Below are 19,421 nucleotides of genomic sequence, written 5' to 3' on the forward strand. Positions count from 1 at the left end.
CTGTCGGAGCCAGCGCTGCCCTCCACAGAGCGCAGAGTGGAGAGGGACCCTGCTCAGAGCCGTGTCTGTGGAGGCCCAGCGCAGGCCAGGCTGGTCATTCTGTTTTACTTTGCTTTCATTCCAACAGTTACATAACTGCCCTCTCCATGTTTCAAAACAAAGTAATTTTGTTCACATTCATCTGATCTTTCCAAGTCTAGCTCTTCAAGGTCTTTTTATATGTTTCAGACCTTTATCCAGCTACAGACCCCTCACTCCAACACCAAGCCTCCTGAAAGAACACAGAGGAAAAGGTGATTATTCATGCCAGAATACAACAGAAAAGACATGTAAAATATATAAAAATCTTAATTTGTTTTAATACAATAGTCTAGAAAAATCTGCAAATCTGTTTTGAAACCGCTGTCTTTCTTATTTAAAAAATTCTAGCAATTTTTCTATTTCATTTTCCTTCACATTTTTACAATCACTTCCGGGTCTTGTGAAATTTCCAGGCTGCACACTGGCTCAGAGCAAACCGGTTTGGCTAGTGACAGAGTTTTGGCAAAGCTCGCCGCCCCTCCCCAGCATCTGTTTCCCCCCAGAGTCCTCCAAGGATATGAGCCTGGGGAGGCCGGCAGTCAGGAACAGCTAGGTAAGGGCTCAGGGCCACTTGGCCTTTTCTCCAAGGGTAATCCTAACGTTTGGGCAGATGCCTGGCTTCAGCCGAGAGCCTCGTTCAAGAACATTATGATCTCAACTCCTGCTGGCTTCACGCTAGGACCTTAACTCCAGACACCCCCCGGGCAGCAGTCGGGCAAGGCACATAGTTCCTGACATGCCCAGCCGTGGGCAAACTACGGCCCGCGGGCCAGATCCGTCCCGTTTGAAATGAATAAAACTAAAAAAAAAAAAAAAAAAAAAAAAAAGACCGTACCCTTTTATGTAATGATGCTTACTTTGAATTTATATTAGTTCACACAAACACTCCATCCATGCTTTTGTTCCGGCCCTCCGGTCCAGTTTAAGAACCCATTGTGGCCCTCGAGTCAAAAAGTTTGCCCACCCCCGTGCTAGACGGTCCCTAGTTCTCAGCCTTGAGGATGAGAGAGGGAAGAGCAGCAGTTTGGCTTCAGGCCACTGTAGGTTTGTCTTCCAGGTCTAGCCCATGCTGTCTGGGATCGTTAAGCTGACCAGAGCCTCAGTTTCCTCAAATATAAGGTGGGAATGACTCTGGCTGTCGTGAGGCAGCAATAATGTGATGTGTATGTGCAGTGCCTGGATGCGGCGCTCGGTTAATGGTAGTTAGCACCATGGACAGGTGGCGCGGACAGTGCAGTGCCCAGGATGACGGTGCGGGGCCTCCAGAGCCCACCCCACCAGGAGGCCGCCCGTGCTCCCCTGGGGCTTTCCTGTTTAAGGTGCTGAGGAGACACAGACACAGGCCACCAAACCAACCATGGAGCATGCAGGACCTTTTTATTTAGTCAGCCTTTATTTTAAATGTGTGCTTTTGAAATAGTTTATTAAATATGACCTTTCAAAATTCAATTCTCACAATATTTACAGTGAATTTTGTGCAAGCATATATTGACTGTGAGCTTCTGGCTCCTCTTTCACATTAATAATTCACAAATCTGTATTGCAACAAAGCCCCAGCTACTCCACTTATTGTCTCTTAAGCCCAGTTTTGAGAGGTACCAAACTAGGACAAGGGGTTGCTAGGTAAGAGCTAATTCAAACCCAGAGAAAATAAAATGTTTTACTTATCAAAAAGGATTAAACCAAGGCCTTTATTTGCAACTGAAAACATGTGTCCCATGATGTTGTGGGACAGTATTTAAGCAACCAAGTAAATTTCCAATGGTTATTGTGCCTTTGCTTTTAAAAATATATTTACACTCATCTCTTCTAATCAAATAAGCAAAACCAGAAAAGACAAACTCTAATAGACTTCAGACTGTCTGGGAATGTTATACACGTAATTAGACTGAAGAATGAAGGGCATCAGATGGGCTGCTGGCTGACCCTCCCACGCCAGCATTGGCCAGAGCTGCTGCCAGAAGGCCCCCCAGGGCCCACACCATCCGCCTCAGGGTTCCACGCTGCACACAGAACAGGAACCTGTGTCCCAGCCAAGGAGGGTGAAACCCTGCCAGGTACTTCTTCAGATGCCAAGTCTACAAAGGGCATGAGCCTGGAGAGGGATGTATCCCTCTCTGGGTGGAGAAACATCTGGTTGAAGAACACAACACCCAATATTGTAAGAAGTAAAGGTTCCTACAGAAAATAGTAACTCGTGATTTGGAAACTGCAAGAGAGTACTTGGGACCAACATTTTACACTTTTTCTACCTTTTCACTGAATATCTGAATATTTTAATAGGAAATTAAGAGTGACAGCTTATTAGAAAATAAACAGAACAATTTTTTAGTCATTTGACACTTTTTTATACATTAATCATCTGCACTCCCAATGACAATGCTCCTTTATTTATAAAAGTGGTTTAAAGAGCTGTGTGACCCTCTGGACTCATGGCTTTGTACACTCTAGGCATCCTAATGCAATGATTCCTGCTCTGAAACACTTTCACCACAAAACATTTTCCCCATGATAATTATGAATGAAATATTCCAAACGTTCATGAACGCCATGGAAGTCAGTGTGAAACATCCATGACTATAGCTAGAACTGTGGTTTTGAATCACCGGTTCTGAGTTTTCAAGTGAGCAGGTCATACCACCCAGGTCTGCTATGCCCCTGTGCCCTTGGAAATCCTTGGTTCTGAGCTATCCCTACTGCAGGTGGAGTGTGTGTTGTGGGGGGGGGGGGGGGGGTGGAGGGCGGGAGGAGGGGTGCCAGGAGTCAGGAGTGCTGAGGACATCCCTTGTGATGGAATGTGGGACAGTGAGCAGAAAGGAGGGCTGAGCAGGGGGGTGGGCATCCGATTTCCTAGGAAGTCAGGAACCACCAATTAGAGTTAAAAGACATGGGCAGGGAACAACAATATGTAGTGACTGAAAACATGGATCTTATTTTCTCAGACCTGTCAGTGCCTTAAGGAATTAGCCCAAGTGCAGGTAAGTCAAACACTCTTGTGCCTTCTGCCCAGGCCCAGCTCCCCTGAGAATTCCACCCTCTTTGAGGATTCAGTGACCCATCACTTGGGCTCCTCCTTAGGGGTTCATAGGGACTGAGAGCTCAGGGCTGCTTTTCATCAACAAAAAATTACAATTGCTTTTATTAATGGCTCTGATTTCACATAATCACAGACTTGATTAAACTGAATATATAGTTCTAGGTTAGTTTCTTTTCATTCAAATGTTTATATTCCATCTACACTGAACAATAAATTGAGAAAAATAGGCACCTCTCATGAGACGGTGACTAGCCAGGAACTGGGTGAGGCTTCAAGGGGCCGTTTTCTTCAAGTCGCGAATCTGTTTAATCAAGTAGTTCTTCTCATCAGTGAACTGCTCATCGTCCGTCCTTTCTTTTTGGAAGCTGCTCAGAAACTCAATGAGTTTGGGTTGATTTTTTAACAGAATCTCCACAATAGGCTGTGTTTTGTGAGGACTGGCCACAAATACCTGAAACATAAAGTAACAAATATGGAGATAAGCAATGCACGCCAGGGACAGCATGGATCCCACTTGAACATGTGGCACCTGTGTTAGTATAACAGAGAAAGCCTGGGTCATACTTCCTTTATTAAGGAAAATCAGTAATTCCCCATTCATACCCATTTCCCATACATTACATAAAACTATATTTGATATATTTAAAATTATATGCTATAATTATATATTTAAGTTATAATTAAATATATAATTACATATCAGCAATAATATATTCAACATGTATTTAAGACAATATATCCAATATATAATATATTTAATATACTTAATATGTAATATACTCATCTGGCTTAAAATTTAAAAAGGGCAAAGGTGTAAAGTCTTCCTCTCACCTTCCCTCTCCCAGAGGTCACCACTGTTTTCTTGTGTATGTGGACATTTATAATTTACAACTGCCCAGGCCCTTTCTCCCAGAGATTCTAGCTCAGCAGATCTGGGCTGCAGGTCTGGCATTCTGTATTTTTATAAAGTTCCACAAAGAGTCTTATATGTACTCCTGGTTGAAACTGTGATCCTGGACAAATAATTTAGGTATACTATAAAAGGCAGCAAAAACTATAATAGTAAGACACAATCACTCAAAACTATAATATTAATTGGTACAATATTTTGCAATGGACATACTTCCTTGTTAGAGGCTACATATATGACTACATGACCAGAATACCCATAAAGGTATCAACTCCTCTATAGTTCTCTGGGCTCTCTCATGTTCTCTCACACTTAAAAATGTAGTGTTTCACCACCAGCCCCTCAGCCCCTGCCTCCACATCCTGTACCTCCAACAGTGCACTCTACTCTCAACACGCTAGGAATAGGATTGCTATGACAGTGGGGACCACAAGGTTGAGCCCTAAAGGATCCCCCAACCCAGCAGTTATGGGGAGGGAGAAAACTACACAAAGATTTTATGAACCACCCGGCCAGTATGGCTCAGTGGTTGAGCATCAACCTATGAACCAGGAGGTCATGGTTCAATTCCAGGTCAGGACACATGTCTGGGTTGCGAGCTCGATCCTCAGGGTAGGGCATGCAGGAGGCCGCTGATCAATGATTCTCTCTCATCACTGATGTTTCTATCTCTCCCTCTCCCTTCCTCTCTGAAATCAATAAAAATATAAATCTTTTAAAAAGATAAGAACCAATGCGGTTCTGAAAGACTGCAGAGATTCAAAGGAGGGGGAGATTACATTAGATTTCTGCGTTTGGAACAGGAAAGGCTCATGGTGTAGGTCAGCGGTCGCCAACCTCTCAGACCTCATGGACCACCAGTGGTCCGCGGATCACCGGTTGGCAACTGCTGGTGTAGGTGACATGAGAGCTAGTCTATGAATCATATTTTCTATTTATTCTTTGGTAATTTTCCCATTTCATCTAGGTTATCTAATTTTTTGATGTACAATTATTCATATTATTCTTTTATACTATTTTTAAAAATTCTATAAGGAGATTGAATCAGTAATCAAAACCCTCCTGATAAAGAAAGCCTAGGACCAGGCAATTTTACTGGTAAATTCTACAAAATTTTAAAGAATTAACACTAATTCCTTTAAAAATTCTCCAAAAAATAAAACAGAAGGGAATACTTCTTAACTCATTCTATGAGGCCAGCAATACTCTGATACCAAAACCAGATAAAGATATCACAAGAAAACAACAGACCAATATCCTTTATGAATAAAGATGCAAAAACCCTCAACAAAATACAAGCAAATCAAGTCTATCATCATATGAAAAAGGATGATATGCCATGGCCAACTAGAATTTATTCCAGAAACCCAAGGTTGGCTTAACATAATAAAATCAATGTAATATACCACATGTACTAGGTTGAACTAAAAAAGGGCAAAGGTGAAAAGTCCCCTCAAAAGATGAATGTTCAAGTCCCAACCCTCAGTATCTGTGAATGTGACCTTATTTGGAAATAGGGATGTAATCAAATCAAGATGAGGTCACAGTGGATTAGGGTGGCCCCTAACCCGATAACTTTTAAGAAGAGGGAAATTTGGACACAGAGACACAGGGATGTAGAGAGAAAATGCCATGTGAAAAAAACACAGAGATTGGAGTTACACAATAAGCCAAAGAATACCAAGGACTGCTGGGAACTAGCAGAAGTAGGAGACAGGCATAGCATGCATGTTCCCTGAGCCTCCCAAAGGAAGCAACTCTGCTGATCCTTGATGTTAGACTGTGGTCTCCAGAACTGAGAGAAAATAACTTTCTGCTGCTTTAAGCCACTCAGCCTATGGTATTTTGTTACTATAGCTCTAGGAATCGAATATATCACATTAATACAATGAAAGAAACCGCATGATCATTTCACTTGATATAAAAAAGTATTCAACAAAATCCAACATCTATTCATTAAAACAACCTAAAACTTTCAACATGGGACAACTGGATATCCACACATCAAACAATGAAGTTGGGCCCTTACCTCACACCATAAGTAAAAAGTAACTCAAAATCAATCAAAGACCTAAATATGAGTTAATAAAATTTTTAGAGGAAAATATAGGGGTACAACTTTATGACCTTGGATTTGGCAATGTTTTTTAGCTATGACCAAAAGCAAGAGCAACAAAAGAAAAAATAAACTGAACATCAAAATTTAAAAATTTGTGTATCACAGGGCGCTATCAAGAGCATAGAATGGGAGAAGATACCGGCAAATCCTTTCTAATAAAAGAGAAACATGGTAATTAGCGTACATCCGCTACCTTCCCATTGGCTAATCAGGGAGATATGCAAATTAACTGCCAGCCAAGATGGCGGCCGGCAGCCAGGCAGCTTGAAGCTAACATGAGGCTTGCTTGCTTCAGTGATGGAGGAAACCAACGTTCCCCGCCTGCCTTGCCGGCCTCTGAGCTTGCAGTTTGAAACATTGTTACAAATATAGAAGCTAAAAAAAACCCCAGAAACCTGCTTTCAGCCCGCCGGGATCTCAGAGCTGGAGTTGATACAGTGTTTCGATTATAGAACCCAAACAAACCTGATACCTGCTTTCAGCAACAGAGGCCTCAGAGCTGGAGCCAGAGCTAAAGCTGGCCCAGAATTAAAAAAAAGAAAGAAAAAAAGGAGCAGTTGGGAGCTTCAGTCACCCACCAGCCTGAAAACAGACCTCAGCCCCTCACCCAGACTGGCCAGGCACCCCAGTGGGGACCCCCACCCTGATCCAGGACACCCTTCAGGGCAAACCAGCCGGCACCCACCCGTGCACCAGGCCCCTATCCTATATAGTAAAAGGGTAATATGCCTCCCAACACCGGGATCAGCGGAGCTGCGAGGCCTCCCAGCACCGGGATCAGCGGAGCTGAGAGGCCTCCCGGCACCGGGATCAGTGTGACAGGGGACAGCGCCAAACCCCCTGATCGCCCTGCAGCTCAGTGTGTGACAGGGGGTGGGGCCACAACCTCCCTATCCTCCCTGCTCTGTCCGTGACAGGGGAAGGCGCCCCAACCCCCTGATCAGCCCTGCTCTGTGCCTGATAGGGGGGAGCTCCCCAACCTCCTGATTGCCCTGCGGCTCTGTGTGTGACAGGGTGTGGCACCCCAATCCCCTGATCGGCCCTGCTCTGTGTGTGACAGGGTGCGGCGCCCCAACGCCCTCCCCCCCCATGGGCCCTGCTCTGTGTGTGACGGGGTAGAGCCATCACCTCCCCATCGGCCCTGCCCTGAGTGTGAGAGTGGCGGCGCCCCAACCCCCTGATCGGCCCTGCTCTGTGGGTGATAGAGGGTGGCACCCCAACCCCCTGATCCGCCCTGCTCTGTGCATGACAGGGGGGAGCTCCCCAACCCCCTGATGGGCCCTGCTCTGTGTGTGACAGGGTACGGAGCCCCAACCCCCTGATGGGCCCTGCTCTGTGCATGACAGGGGGTGGCGCCGCAACCTCCCCATCAACCCTGCCTTGAGTGTGACAGGGGGCGGTGCCCCAACCCCCCCAATCAGCCCTACCCTGAGCGTGTCTGGGGGTGGCATCGCAACCTCCTGATCCGCCCTGCTCTGTGCATGACAGGGGGCGGCGCCCCAACTCCCCAATCGGCCCTGCTCTGAGCCCGACCAGGGGCTGCACCTAGGGATTGGGCCTGCCCTCTGCCACCCGGGAGCAGGCCTAAGCCAGCAGGTCGTTATCTCCCGAGGGGTCCCAGACTGCGAGAGGGCACAGGCCGGGTCGAGGGACCCCTACCTCCCCTCCCGAGTGCACAAATTTTTGTGCACGGGGCCTCTAGTCATATTTAAGTGTCTAGCATCCGAAATACAATAAAGAACTCTTATAAGTCAACAACAAAAATGCAAACAAGCACTGAGGCTGATTTGGCTCAGTAGGTAGAGCGTTGGCCCACAGACTGAAGGGTCCCAGGTTTGATTCCAGTCAAGGGCACATACCCGGTTATAAGCTCTATCCCAGGCCACAGTTGGGGCATGTGTGGGAGGCAACCAATCGATGCGTCTCTCTCACATCAATGTTTCTCTCTCTCTGTCTCTTCCCCTCTCTCTAAAAATTAATGGAAAAATATCCTCAGGTGAGAATTAACAACAACAACAAAAAACAAGCCTTTTTACAAAGGGGCACAGGACTTGAATAGACACTTCTCTCCAAAGAAGATATACAAATGGCCAATAAGCACATGAAAAGGTGTTCATCATCATTAGTCACTAGTGAAATGCAAATCAAAACCACAGATGTCACTTCACACCCACTAGGCCAGCTACAGTTTTTAAGACTGACAATAACAAGTGTTGGTGAGGAAGGGGAGAAACCGGAGCCCTGAACATTATTGGTGGGAATGTAAATGGTGTAGCCTCTGTGTGAATTACCATAACACTGAGCAATTACATTCCTGAGTATATACCCGAAGAATTGAAAACATTTGTTCAAACAAAAACTTGGACAAGAATGTTCACAGCAGCACTATTCACAATAGCCCAAAGTCCATCAACTAAAGAATGGATAAACAAATTGTGATATATTCATACAATGGCATATTATTAGGCCGTAAAAAGGAATGAAGTACTGATTACGTTACAACATGGATGAACCTTGAAGAGATGCTAATGAAAGAAACCAGGCACAAAAGGCCATATATTGTGAAATTCCATTTATACAAAATATCTGGAATAGGCAAATCCATAGAGATTGGAAGCAGATTAGTGGTTGCCAGGGCTGGAGGTAAGGCCAAATGAGGAGTAACTGTTTAATATATGTACTGGGTTTCCTTTTTGGTGATGAAACTGTTCTAACTAGATAGTGGTGATAGCTGCATAACATTGGAAATAGACTAAATGTCACTGAATTGTACACTTAAATGGTGAATTTTGTGTTATGTGAATTTTACTACAATGAGCTACAATTGTTACTTACTTAAAAAAGTGACATTTACAATGTGACACAAAATGCCTGATGTATTAGTATGCTAGGAAGTCACATACTGGAGCCAACTGTGGCTCTTCTAATTACCACGCTGTGAAGTTTTAGCTAGAAATTGTCTGGCATCGCCCTAGCTGGTTTGGCTCAGTGGATAGAGCATCAGCCCACAGACTGAAGGGTGCCAGGTTCAATTCTGGTCAAACCTCAGTTGCAGTCTTGATCTCCACCCCTGGGGCGGGACGGGGGGCAGGGGGCGTTCGGGAGGCAACCAATCAATGTGTCTCTCTCACATCGATGTTTCTCTTTCTCAGTCTCTCCCCATCCCTTCCACTTTCTCTAAAAAATCAATGGAAAAATATCCTTGAGTGAGGATTAACAACAACAACAAAAGAAATAGTCTGGCATTTGTGGTAACTACGTAAGTAAATCCTAACAGTCTTTCTTTTTAAGAAGAACATTACATATACTGGGCAAACTAAGCTTCTCTGTATCAATCTGAAATAAATGTAAAATGTGTTGGAATTTGCATGCAGGCATCATTGGATCAACTCCATTCAATCCATATACTGTACAATAGGCCTAAAATGGTTACATTTGTTTTCAAGTTTAAAATTTTTCCATATTTTTATTTTGTATGGGTTCTGAACTCTGCTGCCTCTAAAGGTAGATGCTGATTTGAGGCAACTAATGCAATACTGCAGGACTCCTTCAGGGCAGCTGGGATACTGAAGGGCCCTGGTCAAGGCTTGAGATGAACCATTTCATAAGGAATGCACTTCTAAATCAAGGACTAGGAAACCAAAACTTTTTCTGTTTTGTTACCCTCACCCAAGGATACTTTCTCCATTGATTTTTTAGAGAGAATAGAAGAGAGGGAGGGAGTGACCTTGACCAGGAATCAAACCTGAGACCTTTTGGTGTGTGTGTGTGTGGGGGGGGGGGGGGGGCGGGTTGTCAAGGACACACACTAACCACCAAGCACACCGGCCAGGGCAAAACCAAATCATTTGAATATATGTTCAAGATAGAGCATTTATTGGTTCTCTCTGCTGCACCCATTTTTAAATGCTATTTTCAATCCCCCCAAAAGTTATACAAATGAAACTACTTGTGACTTTTCTTTTTAGAATGCAGTCTTATTGTCTGTATCCCTTAATTTACACAACATGGCCCTAACCGGTTTGGCTCAGTGGACAGAGCGTTGTCCTGTGGACTGAAAGGTTCCAGGTTCGATTCTGGCCAAGGGCATTTACCTTGGTTGTGGGCACATCCCCAGTAGGAGGTGTGCAGGAGGCAGCTGATCAATGTTTCTCTCTCATTGATGTTTCTAACTCCCTATCCCTCTCCCTTCCTATCTCTGTAAAAAATCAATAAAATATATTTTAAAAAATTTATACAACATGTTTCAGAAATGCGACTTATGGAGAAAGACAAATATCACGACCACAATTCAAATATTTCAGAAAACTAAGAATATTTTAAGCCTGAGTACTTTTTAAAATGAAAAACAAAAAATTCTTATTTTACACACATATTCATTCATTCTATTCAAGTTCTATTTTGCCAAGAGGAATCTGTGCTAGAATATTGGAAGCTAGTTTTCTCCTTTATGAACCTTACCGTCTGTAATGCATGCTGTAAGCCTGGAGTGCTTTGTACATGGATTTGAAATTGGGGCTCTTGTTATAGTTACATAGAAGTTACTAAAAAGAAAATTTCATCTGTGCAAGTGTAGAATAAGACCTATTTATTCTAAAGGTTCACCTTCCCAAATGAATACAATATTTAGATTATTTTGACACTAGTTAAAAGTAGTTGATGAAACATTAGTTGATATAAACACTTTTTCAGTGTACTATTAAAATTTTTAGAAAAAGTTTTATTATTAAACTAGTGGCCTGGTGCACAAAATTTGTGCACACTAAAAGTGAATTAATTAGAGGAAATACTTTAATACTGTTTTTTGCCCTTTCTCTATAATAGAAGTGTCAGAGATGAAAGAAAATTAGTAAAATGTATATGAAAATCTTCCTCCTGTCAGAGTCTGGGGTATGCCGCAGGAACCAGAATCAAGTCCCCGCACACCTGTGTGAACCTCGAAATCGCGCAAGACCCAGACCCGGCCGGCCCCACCTCTGTCAAGCCCCGCTGGGCGGGGGTGCATCCTCAGGTCCCCTGTCAAGCCCTGCCAGGTGGGGAGCACAGCCTCAGGTCCACCGTCAAGCCCTGCTGGGCAGGGGGCGCAGCCTCAGGTCCCCCAGCCTGGCGCCAGGGCATGGGGATGTGGCTTCAGGTCCCCCAGCCTGGCGCCGGGGGCACGGCATGAGGTCCACCGTCAAGCCCTGCCGGGTCTGGGGTGAGGCCTGAGGTCTCCTGTCAAACCCCGCCGGGCAGGGGGCGTGGCCTCAGGTCCCCCATCCTGCTCCGCTGGGCGGGGGGGCATAGCCTCAGGTCACCTGCCCCAGCCCAGCACCACACAGCCTCAGGTCCCTGCTGATCGCTCATTCCAGCTCGTTACAGGAACCCCACCACCGCTGTGGGTGCAGCCATCTTGTGTTACGGGAACCCTGCCTCTGCTGTGGGCATAGCCATCTTGTGACAGTGTGATGGAGTGAGGGTCAATTTCCATATTACATCTTTATAATATAGGTTCAGCTCATAGCTGACTCCTACATTCATTTGGTCTCAATCACTTTCTCCATCAGTAGACTTAGATTTGGTGCATCATGACTGGGGAAGTTGGCCTGTTAAAAAATGGGTCCTTCAGGAAGTAGGTAATTTAGGGTTAGTCTTTCACCAAATTAATGTTAATTCTGCATGCTTTTCAGTAAGAACAGATTAAAATTATTCTCAACTAGGATGTTTCTTGTTCTGTATTTTTTTTTTTTAGATGAATTATCAAGCTGGCCTTTGAGTTTTGGAATAAGCTAGGATAGAGCTTCTTGTTTTCATAGAAATGGCTATTGTGGCCAACTGCTTGGATGTGAGTGACAGAGCAATACACTTAGGACAAATTTTGGCATGAGTCATCCCCAAGTTCCAGCAGCTCTGAGAGGTGAGTCAAAAGGCACAGACCACCCACACCTCTACAAGGTTTGGTGGGAAGTGGCAACATGTCCTTTGCCATTAAGGAGGTTAACAGAGAAGGGAAAGGAAGAAGATTAGCTCATAGCTGATTCCTACATTCGTAATGGACACATCTCTGGGAAAGCCAGATGACAGAGACAAAGGTCACCTGAACCTAGTATCTTAGACCTAGACTTTAATGTTACTCATTCTGTAAGTGAGGAAATGATGGATCCAGATGGATTTGCCCAAAGTCACTGCTGGCAACTGAGTCAGAACAAAAACCTAGGGCCTCTGACTTCCATCCAGTTCTTTCCTGCTGTCACCACACCATCCTGCTGTCAACAGGAGAACATGTGAAATGGCATCTTATTCCAGTCCCTGAACTTATCAGCAAGTTAATGAAAATGAGACGCTAATAATCTGGCAAAGACATTTTTACTCATGTGTTCCACATTTTCTGCACCTTATGGAAGGTGCTTTGGGGGAAAAACTATCAATAAAGACTGTGAAAAAACTCCAGGCCTTCGCTGTTACTTTTTCTAAATAATAAGATACTATTTTTGACAAGTAAACAATTCCGTTCACATTTCAGTGGAAGGAGCATAGTTGGGGTACAGGGTAGGGTTAGGGTTATACACATATGCAAGTAAACAAGCAGTCAACTATTTTTAAATGTACCTAATCTGTCCAATGATTAGATGATCCAAATTCTGATCTCAAAGGATAAAAGTAGGTTATTTCTATTTTGCCACTCAATGAATTATGCATTTCTAGCATAATTATATAAAACTTGCTCTCTTCTAGGATGAGATATTAAAATTCCATGGAAACTGAATGACATGACATACAGTCTTACCGTCAAAAAGGTCGTAAGAGGGACAATCATTTTATACAACATAGGCATTTTCTAGTCCACAGCAGTCTATTTTTGTTTCATCAAATTTGTGTTTATTTTTTATGAAATAATTATAACAGAGAAGAGTATAGGAATAATTGAAATTTTTAAAATAAAATATTACAGATATAATTAAAGTCTATTGGACACTTCTTCATGATACCATCCTCTTCCCTAACCCTCCCCTGCAGGTTTTTAGACTATAACTGCATAACCGAATCCACATATGGTATTGTTTTTGCATGTTTTCAAACTTTAAATAACCTCCTTTGAATGTTTGTTCCCATTCAATGTTTCTGAGGTTTATCCACACTGATTCATATAACTCTCTTAATTTTAACCCATTAATATATACAGTTATATGGCTATGCCACAATTTTTATTTCCCCAGCCATTTATGTTTTTTCTCTAATTTTACACCATTCTAAACAATGTTGCAATGAACATTTTTGTACATGATTCCTTATGCACACTTTCAGTTCTTAATTTTGCTAAACTGTTCTCCAAAGTAGTTGTACCAATTTACAGTGTATGAGAGTTCTCACAGCCTTCAACATTACCAAAATTTGATATTGTCAGACTTAGACATGTTTGCCAATATAAAGAATGTGAACTGGTATCTCATCAGTATTTGAATGGCCACTTCCATGATTACTAGTAAGATGAGTATATTCAACTATTTATTGGCCAATAGGTTTCCTCATCTGTGATTATCAACTTGTATCCTTTGCCCATTTTTTCTATTGAACTGTTTGTCTTTTTATAAGTTATTAGAGGCCCAGTGCATGAATTCATGCACAGGTGGGGTCCCTCGGGGTAGCCTGTGGGGATTGGGGCCTCAGCTCGCTCCCCTAGGCTCGCAGCCCCAGCCTTGCAGCCCCGCCTGACACCCCACCATGGCCTGGTGCCACCCCCTCACCTTTTCCACCATCCTGCCTGTGGGGCAATTAGTTGGGGACACCCCCCTCCCCTGCCTGAATCCCTCAGCATCTGGGAGCCAGGAGGTGGCTCCACCCCCTGCCGCTGCCGCTGGTTGCCATCTGCAGGGCTATCAGTTTGGGCCGGGCCCCCTGCCCGGCTCCCTCAGCGCCTGTGAGGTGATTGGTGGGGCAATTGGGCCCCTGCTTGCACCTGCTTAGGCCTGGTGCCACCTGCTCACCTCCTCCACCATCCCGCTGTGGTCCCGCTCTCATTGGGACCCATTGGGGCCGGCAGCGCCTCCACTGCAGCCTGCTGCCAGCGCCACATTGCAAACGCCCACCATGTTCCATGCCACCCCCTGGTGGTCAGCACATGTCATAGCGAGTGGTAAAACTCCCGGTCAAACAACCGCCGAGGGGATAATTTGCATATTAGGCTTTTATTATATAAGATATGTATCACATTCTATCCTGTCTTTTCACTCTGCTTATGTGTTTTTCATCAGTTTTAAATTTTAATGTGATCAAATTTATTAATATTTTCTATTATGTGTTATTATTTTTATTTCTTTTTAAAGGAATTCTTCCCACTCTAAAATCATAAAGACAGTCTCCTATTTTCTCATCTAAAAGTTTAAAAATTTTGCTTTTCAAGTGTAGTAGGTCTTTACCTAGAATTTATTTCTGAGTATAATGGAGCATAGAACTTTCTATATGGATAATCCTTTACCTTAGACCACTTATTGAATAGTGAACCCTTTCTTCACTGATTTTTTTTTAAATATATTTTATTGATTTTTTACAGAGAGGAAGGGAGAGAGATAGTCAGAAACATCAATGAGAGCGAAACATCGATCAGCTGCCTCCTGCACATCTCCTACTGGGGATGTGCCCGCAACCCAGGTACATGCCCTTTGACCGGAATCGAACCTGGGACCTTTCAGTCCGCAGGCCGACGCTCTATCCACTGAGCCAAACCGGTTCCGGCACTGATTTTTTTTATAATCTTTCCACTATCAAATATCAAGTTTCATATTTACTAAGGTTTATTTCTGGGCCCTGTACTATGTTTTGTTGTCCTATTTGTCTATCTTTGTGCCAATACAATATTGTCTTCATTTATTACAAATTCATAGTATGTTTTTTTGTTACTGTTGGCATTTCAGGTTTTATTTTTTAATTTTTCAATTACAGTTAACAGAATATTTTATTAGTTTCAGCTACACAACATAGTGACTACACATTTATATAACTTACAAAGTGATCACCCCAATAAGTCTAGTACCCATCTGACACTGTACAGTTATTACAATATTGACTATATTCTTAATCCTGTACTTTACATCCCTGTGACTGTTTTTATAACTGACAATTTCACACCTTATTCCCTTCCTCTTTTTCGTTCATCCAGCCAACCACCTCCAATTTGGCAACCATCAAAATGTTTTCTGTACCTATTTGTTTGTTTGTTTTGTTTGTTCATTTATTTTGCTTTTTTGGATTCCACAAATAAGTGAAATCATATGACATTTGTTTTTCTTGGTCTGGCTTATTTCCCTTAACATAATACCCTGTAGGTCCATCTATGTTGTTGCAGATGGCAAGATTCTTTTTTTTTATGGCTGAGTAATATTCCATTGAATATATGTACCACTTCTTTATCCATTCATCTTTTGATACTTAGGTTGCTCCCATATCTTGGCTACTGTAAATAATGCTGCAATGAACATAGGGATGCATATGAATTTTTGAATTAGTGTTTGTGGTTTCTTCAGAAAAATATCAAGAAGTGAAATTGCTAGGTTCTTCTTTGTCTCTTATAGCCTTTGTTTAAAAAATTTTATTTATTAGTTGAGTTTTTTATACAGGGAGGGAAGGGAAGGGAGGGAGGGAGAAAGGTGAGGGAGGGAGGGAGAAAGGTGAGGGAGGGAGGGAGAAAGGAGAGGGAGGAGAGAGAGAGAGAGAGAGAGAGAGAGAGAGAGAGAGAGAGAGAGAGAGAAACAATTTGTTGTTCCACTTATTTATACATTCATTAGTTGATACTCATATGTGCCCTGAATGAGGATCAAACCTGCAACCTTGGTGTATCAGGATGATGCTCTAATCAACTGAGCTATTTGGTCGGGGTTTTAAAGTCTATTTTGCCTGATATAAGTGCTGCTACCCCACTCTTTTTCGTTTTGTTTCCATTTTCATAAAATATTTTTTTCTATTCCTTTACTTTCATTCCTGCATGTCTTTTGATTTGAAGTGGGCCTCTTGTAGGCAGCATACATATGGGTCTTATTTTCTTATCCATTCAGACATCATATGTCCTTTGATTGGAGACAAATGTTAAAATTATTCATATTTATCTCTTTCTTCTTAACAAAGTCCCTTTAACATTTCTTGCAATATTGATTTGGTGGTGACAACCTCCTTTAGCTTTTTTGTGTCTAGAAAGCTCTTTATCTGTCCTTGAATATTAAATGATAGCTTTGCTGGCTAGAGTAATCTTGGTTAGAGGTCTTTGCTTTTCATCACTTTGAATATTTCTGGTCAATCCCATTTGGCCTGCAAAGTTTTTGTTGAGAAATCAGCTGGTAGTTTTATGGGAGCTCCCTTATATGCCACTAACTGTTTTTTCTTCCTGCTTTTAAGATTCTTTCTTTATGCTTAACCTTTGTCATTTTAATTATGGTATATCTTGGTGTAGGACCCTTTTGTTTGGGACTCTGCACTTCCTGACATGTATCTATTTTCTTTGCCAGGTTAGGGGAAATTTTCTGTCACTATTTCTTTCGATAGGTTCTCAATCCCTTGCTCTCTCTCTTCTTTCTCTGGTATCCCTATAATGCAAATGTTGGTATACTTGAAATCCCAGAGATTCCTTAAACTATCCTCATGTCCTTGGATTATTTTTTCTTTTTGCTGTTCTGATTGTGTGTTTTCTGCTACCTTGTCTTTCAAATTGTTGATTCAATACACTCATTCGTCCAATCTATTGTTGATTCCTTCTAATGTAGTCTTCATTTCTGACTGGTTTATTTGTATGTTTCCTATCTCTACTTTCATGTTGTCTATGTCTTTGTGTAAGCTCTCGCTGAGTTCCTCCACTCTTCCCCTGAGTTCACTGAGCATGCTTATAACCAGTGCTTTGATCTCCGCATCTGGTAGATTGCTTGTCTCCGTCTTGTTTAGTTCTTTGTCTGGAGTTTTGTCCTGTTCTTTCATTTGGGACGTGTTTGTTCATCTCTCATTATGGCTGCCTCCTGTGTTTTTTCCTGTGCTAGGTAAAGCTGTCTCCTAGTTTTATAGAGTGGCCTTATGTAGTAGGTGTCCTGTAATGCCAGTGTTGCAGCCTCCCTGGTCACCTGAGCCAGGTACCACAGGTGTTTCCCTGTGTGGGTTGTGTTTGTGTGTGCCCTTCTGCTGCAGTTGAGCCTTGATTGCTATTGGCATGCCAATGAGAGGGACTGACTTTCAGGACTGACTATGACTATAGTGGAGGAGCTGTTGTGCAGGGCCTCACTCTACGGAAAAGTAGGATTCCCTTCAGCAAGGCTCTGATGCCTTCTGAATCCACCCTTTAGGTGTGTTGTTTGTGGAGATGGTTGGGTGGTGCTCTGTGTGGTCTGAAGCTGGCCCCTGGGTGTGCTTGTTCTGGGGTTTCTTAGGAGGGGGTCAGGTACACTGCCTGTGCCCTGCCCAGGGCCACTTAATATGATCTGCAGATGGCTGGTGCTTGTGCCAGGCTTGGGGCTGCTTAGTAAGAAGTATGGGCACAATGAGGCCATATACTGCTTACTTGAGGTTTGTGAACCTTTGAGAGAATTTAGTAAAGTACGAAGCATGAGCCATAACAGGCTGTTTGTATGGAAAAGCCACTGGAAGTGGCCTAGGTAGGCCAGCAAGCTGGGTGGGTGGGAGAATCACCAGGGCTGGGCAAATGGTTTTAGCCGGGTTGATGGAGACTCAGACTTGGTTTCAGCCTGAGCCTGCAGGCTAGGTGGGAGAGGGCTCAACAAAGGACCAATGGCCTCTGCCAGCACATCTGTCTGAAAGAAAGCCGCCTCTCCAGTCCTCACCCTGAGCCAGATAATTAAGTTCCTTTAGAATGTCCTGGTGCTTTTTCAGCCACAATCCCAGCACTGGAGCTCAGAGCTGTCGAGTTCATCAGCGAGTAAGTCCATGCACAGGCCCTTTAAAAGGAATGCCTATGACTCCAGCAGCCCTCCAGATTGAATCTTCTCAGCCTCAGTCCCTGTTGGTTTTCACGGCTAGAATTTATAGGGACCTCTCTTCCCTGCACTGGAACCCTGGGCTAGGAAGCATGATGTGGGCCTGGGACCTTTCACACTGAGAAAACTGCCACATACGGGTTTGGGACCAACCCATTCTGTGCGAAGGCCCCTCCTACTTGTCTCAATGTGGCTTCTTTTTTAATATATTTTTATTGATTTCAGAGAGGGAGAGGGAGAGAGATATAGAAAGATCAATGATGAAGGAAAAACCATTGATCAGCTGCCTCCTGCACACCCCCCACTAGGGATCGAGCCCGCAACCCAGGCATGTGCCCTGACCAGGAATCAAACTTCCTAGTTCCATGGTCGGCAAACTGCGGCTGGCGAGCCACATGTGGCTCTTTGGCCCCTTGAGTGTGGCTCTTCCACAAAATACCATGTGCGGGCGCATGTACAGTGCGGTTGAAACTTCATGGCCTATGTGCAGAAATCGGTATTTTGTGGAAGAGCCACACTCAAGGGGCCAAAGAGCCACATGTGGCTCGGGAGCCGCAGTTTTCCGAGCCGCAGTTTGCTGACCACTGTCCTAGTTCATGGGTTCATGTTCAACCACTGAGCCACACTGGTCGGGCTCAATGTGGCTTCTTTTTTATACCCTTAGTTATGGGATTTCTGTTCCGCTACATTTCAGGTGGTTCTCAATGAAGGTTGTTCTGTAGTTTAGTTGTAATTTTGATGTGGTCACGGGAGGAGGCAAGCATAGCATTTTCCTACTCTGCCATTTTGACTGGGCATAATAAGTTTAAAATCTGGTAGGGAGGATTCCGCTATCTGTTCTTCAAAATTACCATCGATAATCCTAAGCCATTACTTGTGAAAGGGGTCAATGAGGGGGGGGGGAGGTGGAAAGGGGACATCTGTAATACTTTCAACAATAAAGATAAATTTTTAAAAAGCAAACAACAGTAACAAAAACACACACACACACACAAAAGTAACAAAAAAACCCCAAAACACACAAAAATAACAAAGCTAATAATTTGAATTAGCTTGTTAAGTTCCAGGAAAATTCCTGTTGGAATTTTGAATGTAATTGAATGGAATTTATAAATTAATTTTGGGTTTAAATTGCTCTAGTGACTTTTTGGACAATGAAGATCTGGTGGCTGAAAGATGGATTAAAACTTTTTTTTACCACTCAGAGCAACAATTAAATCCTGTATAATAAAAGCCTAATATGCAAATCGACTGAATGGTGGAATGACTGGCAGAACGACCGGTTGCTATGATATGCACTGACCATCAGGGGGCAGATGCTCAATGCAG

At 43.3% G+C, this 19,421-nt stretch overlaps 1 protein-coding gene across 9 annotated transcripts in view; it reads right to left on the bottom strand.

Annotated features, from left to right (window-relative positions):
* Window positions 1-1,487: 1,487 nt before the first annotated feature.
* The window catches only part of CAB39L (calcium binding protein 39 like), a 148,737-nt gene continuing 130,803 nt past the window's right edge, over window positions 1,488-19,421 (bottom strand). For 8 of the 9 annotated variants that reach the window (XM_036299215.1, XM_036299214.1, XM_036299216.1 and 5 more), the window contains one exon: window positions 3,191-3,569. In XM_036299215.1, the coding sequence (XP_036155108.1) occupies window positions 3,390-3,569 (180 nt within the window). In that variant the 3' untranslated portion in view covers window positions 3,191-3,389. Of the gene's footprint in view, window positions 3,570-19,421 lie in introns of all 9 variants that reach the window. The other variant, XM_036299218.1, reaches the window with a different exon arrangement.

The sequence above is a fragment of the Myotis myotis genome, unplaced genomic scaffold (genome assembly GCF_014108235.1).
Source record: "Myotis myotis isolate mMyoMyo1 unplaced genomic scaffold, mMyoMyo1.p scaffold_m19_p_3, whole genome shotgun sequence".
NCBI classification, from domain to species: Eukaryota; Metazoa; Chordata; class Mammalia; order Chiroptera; family Vespertilionidae; genus Myotis; species Myotis myotis.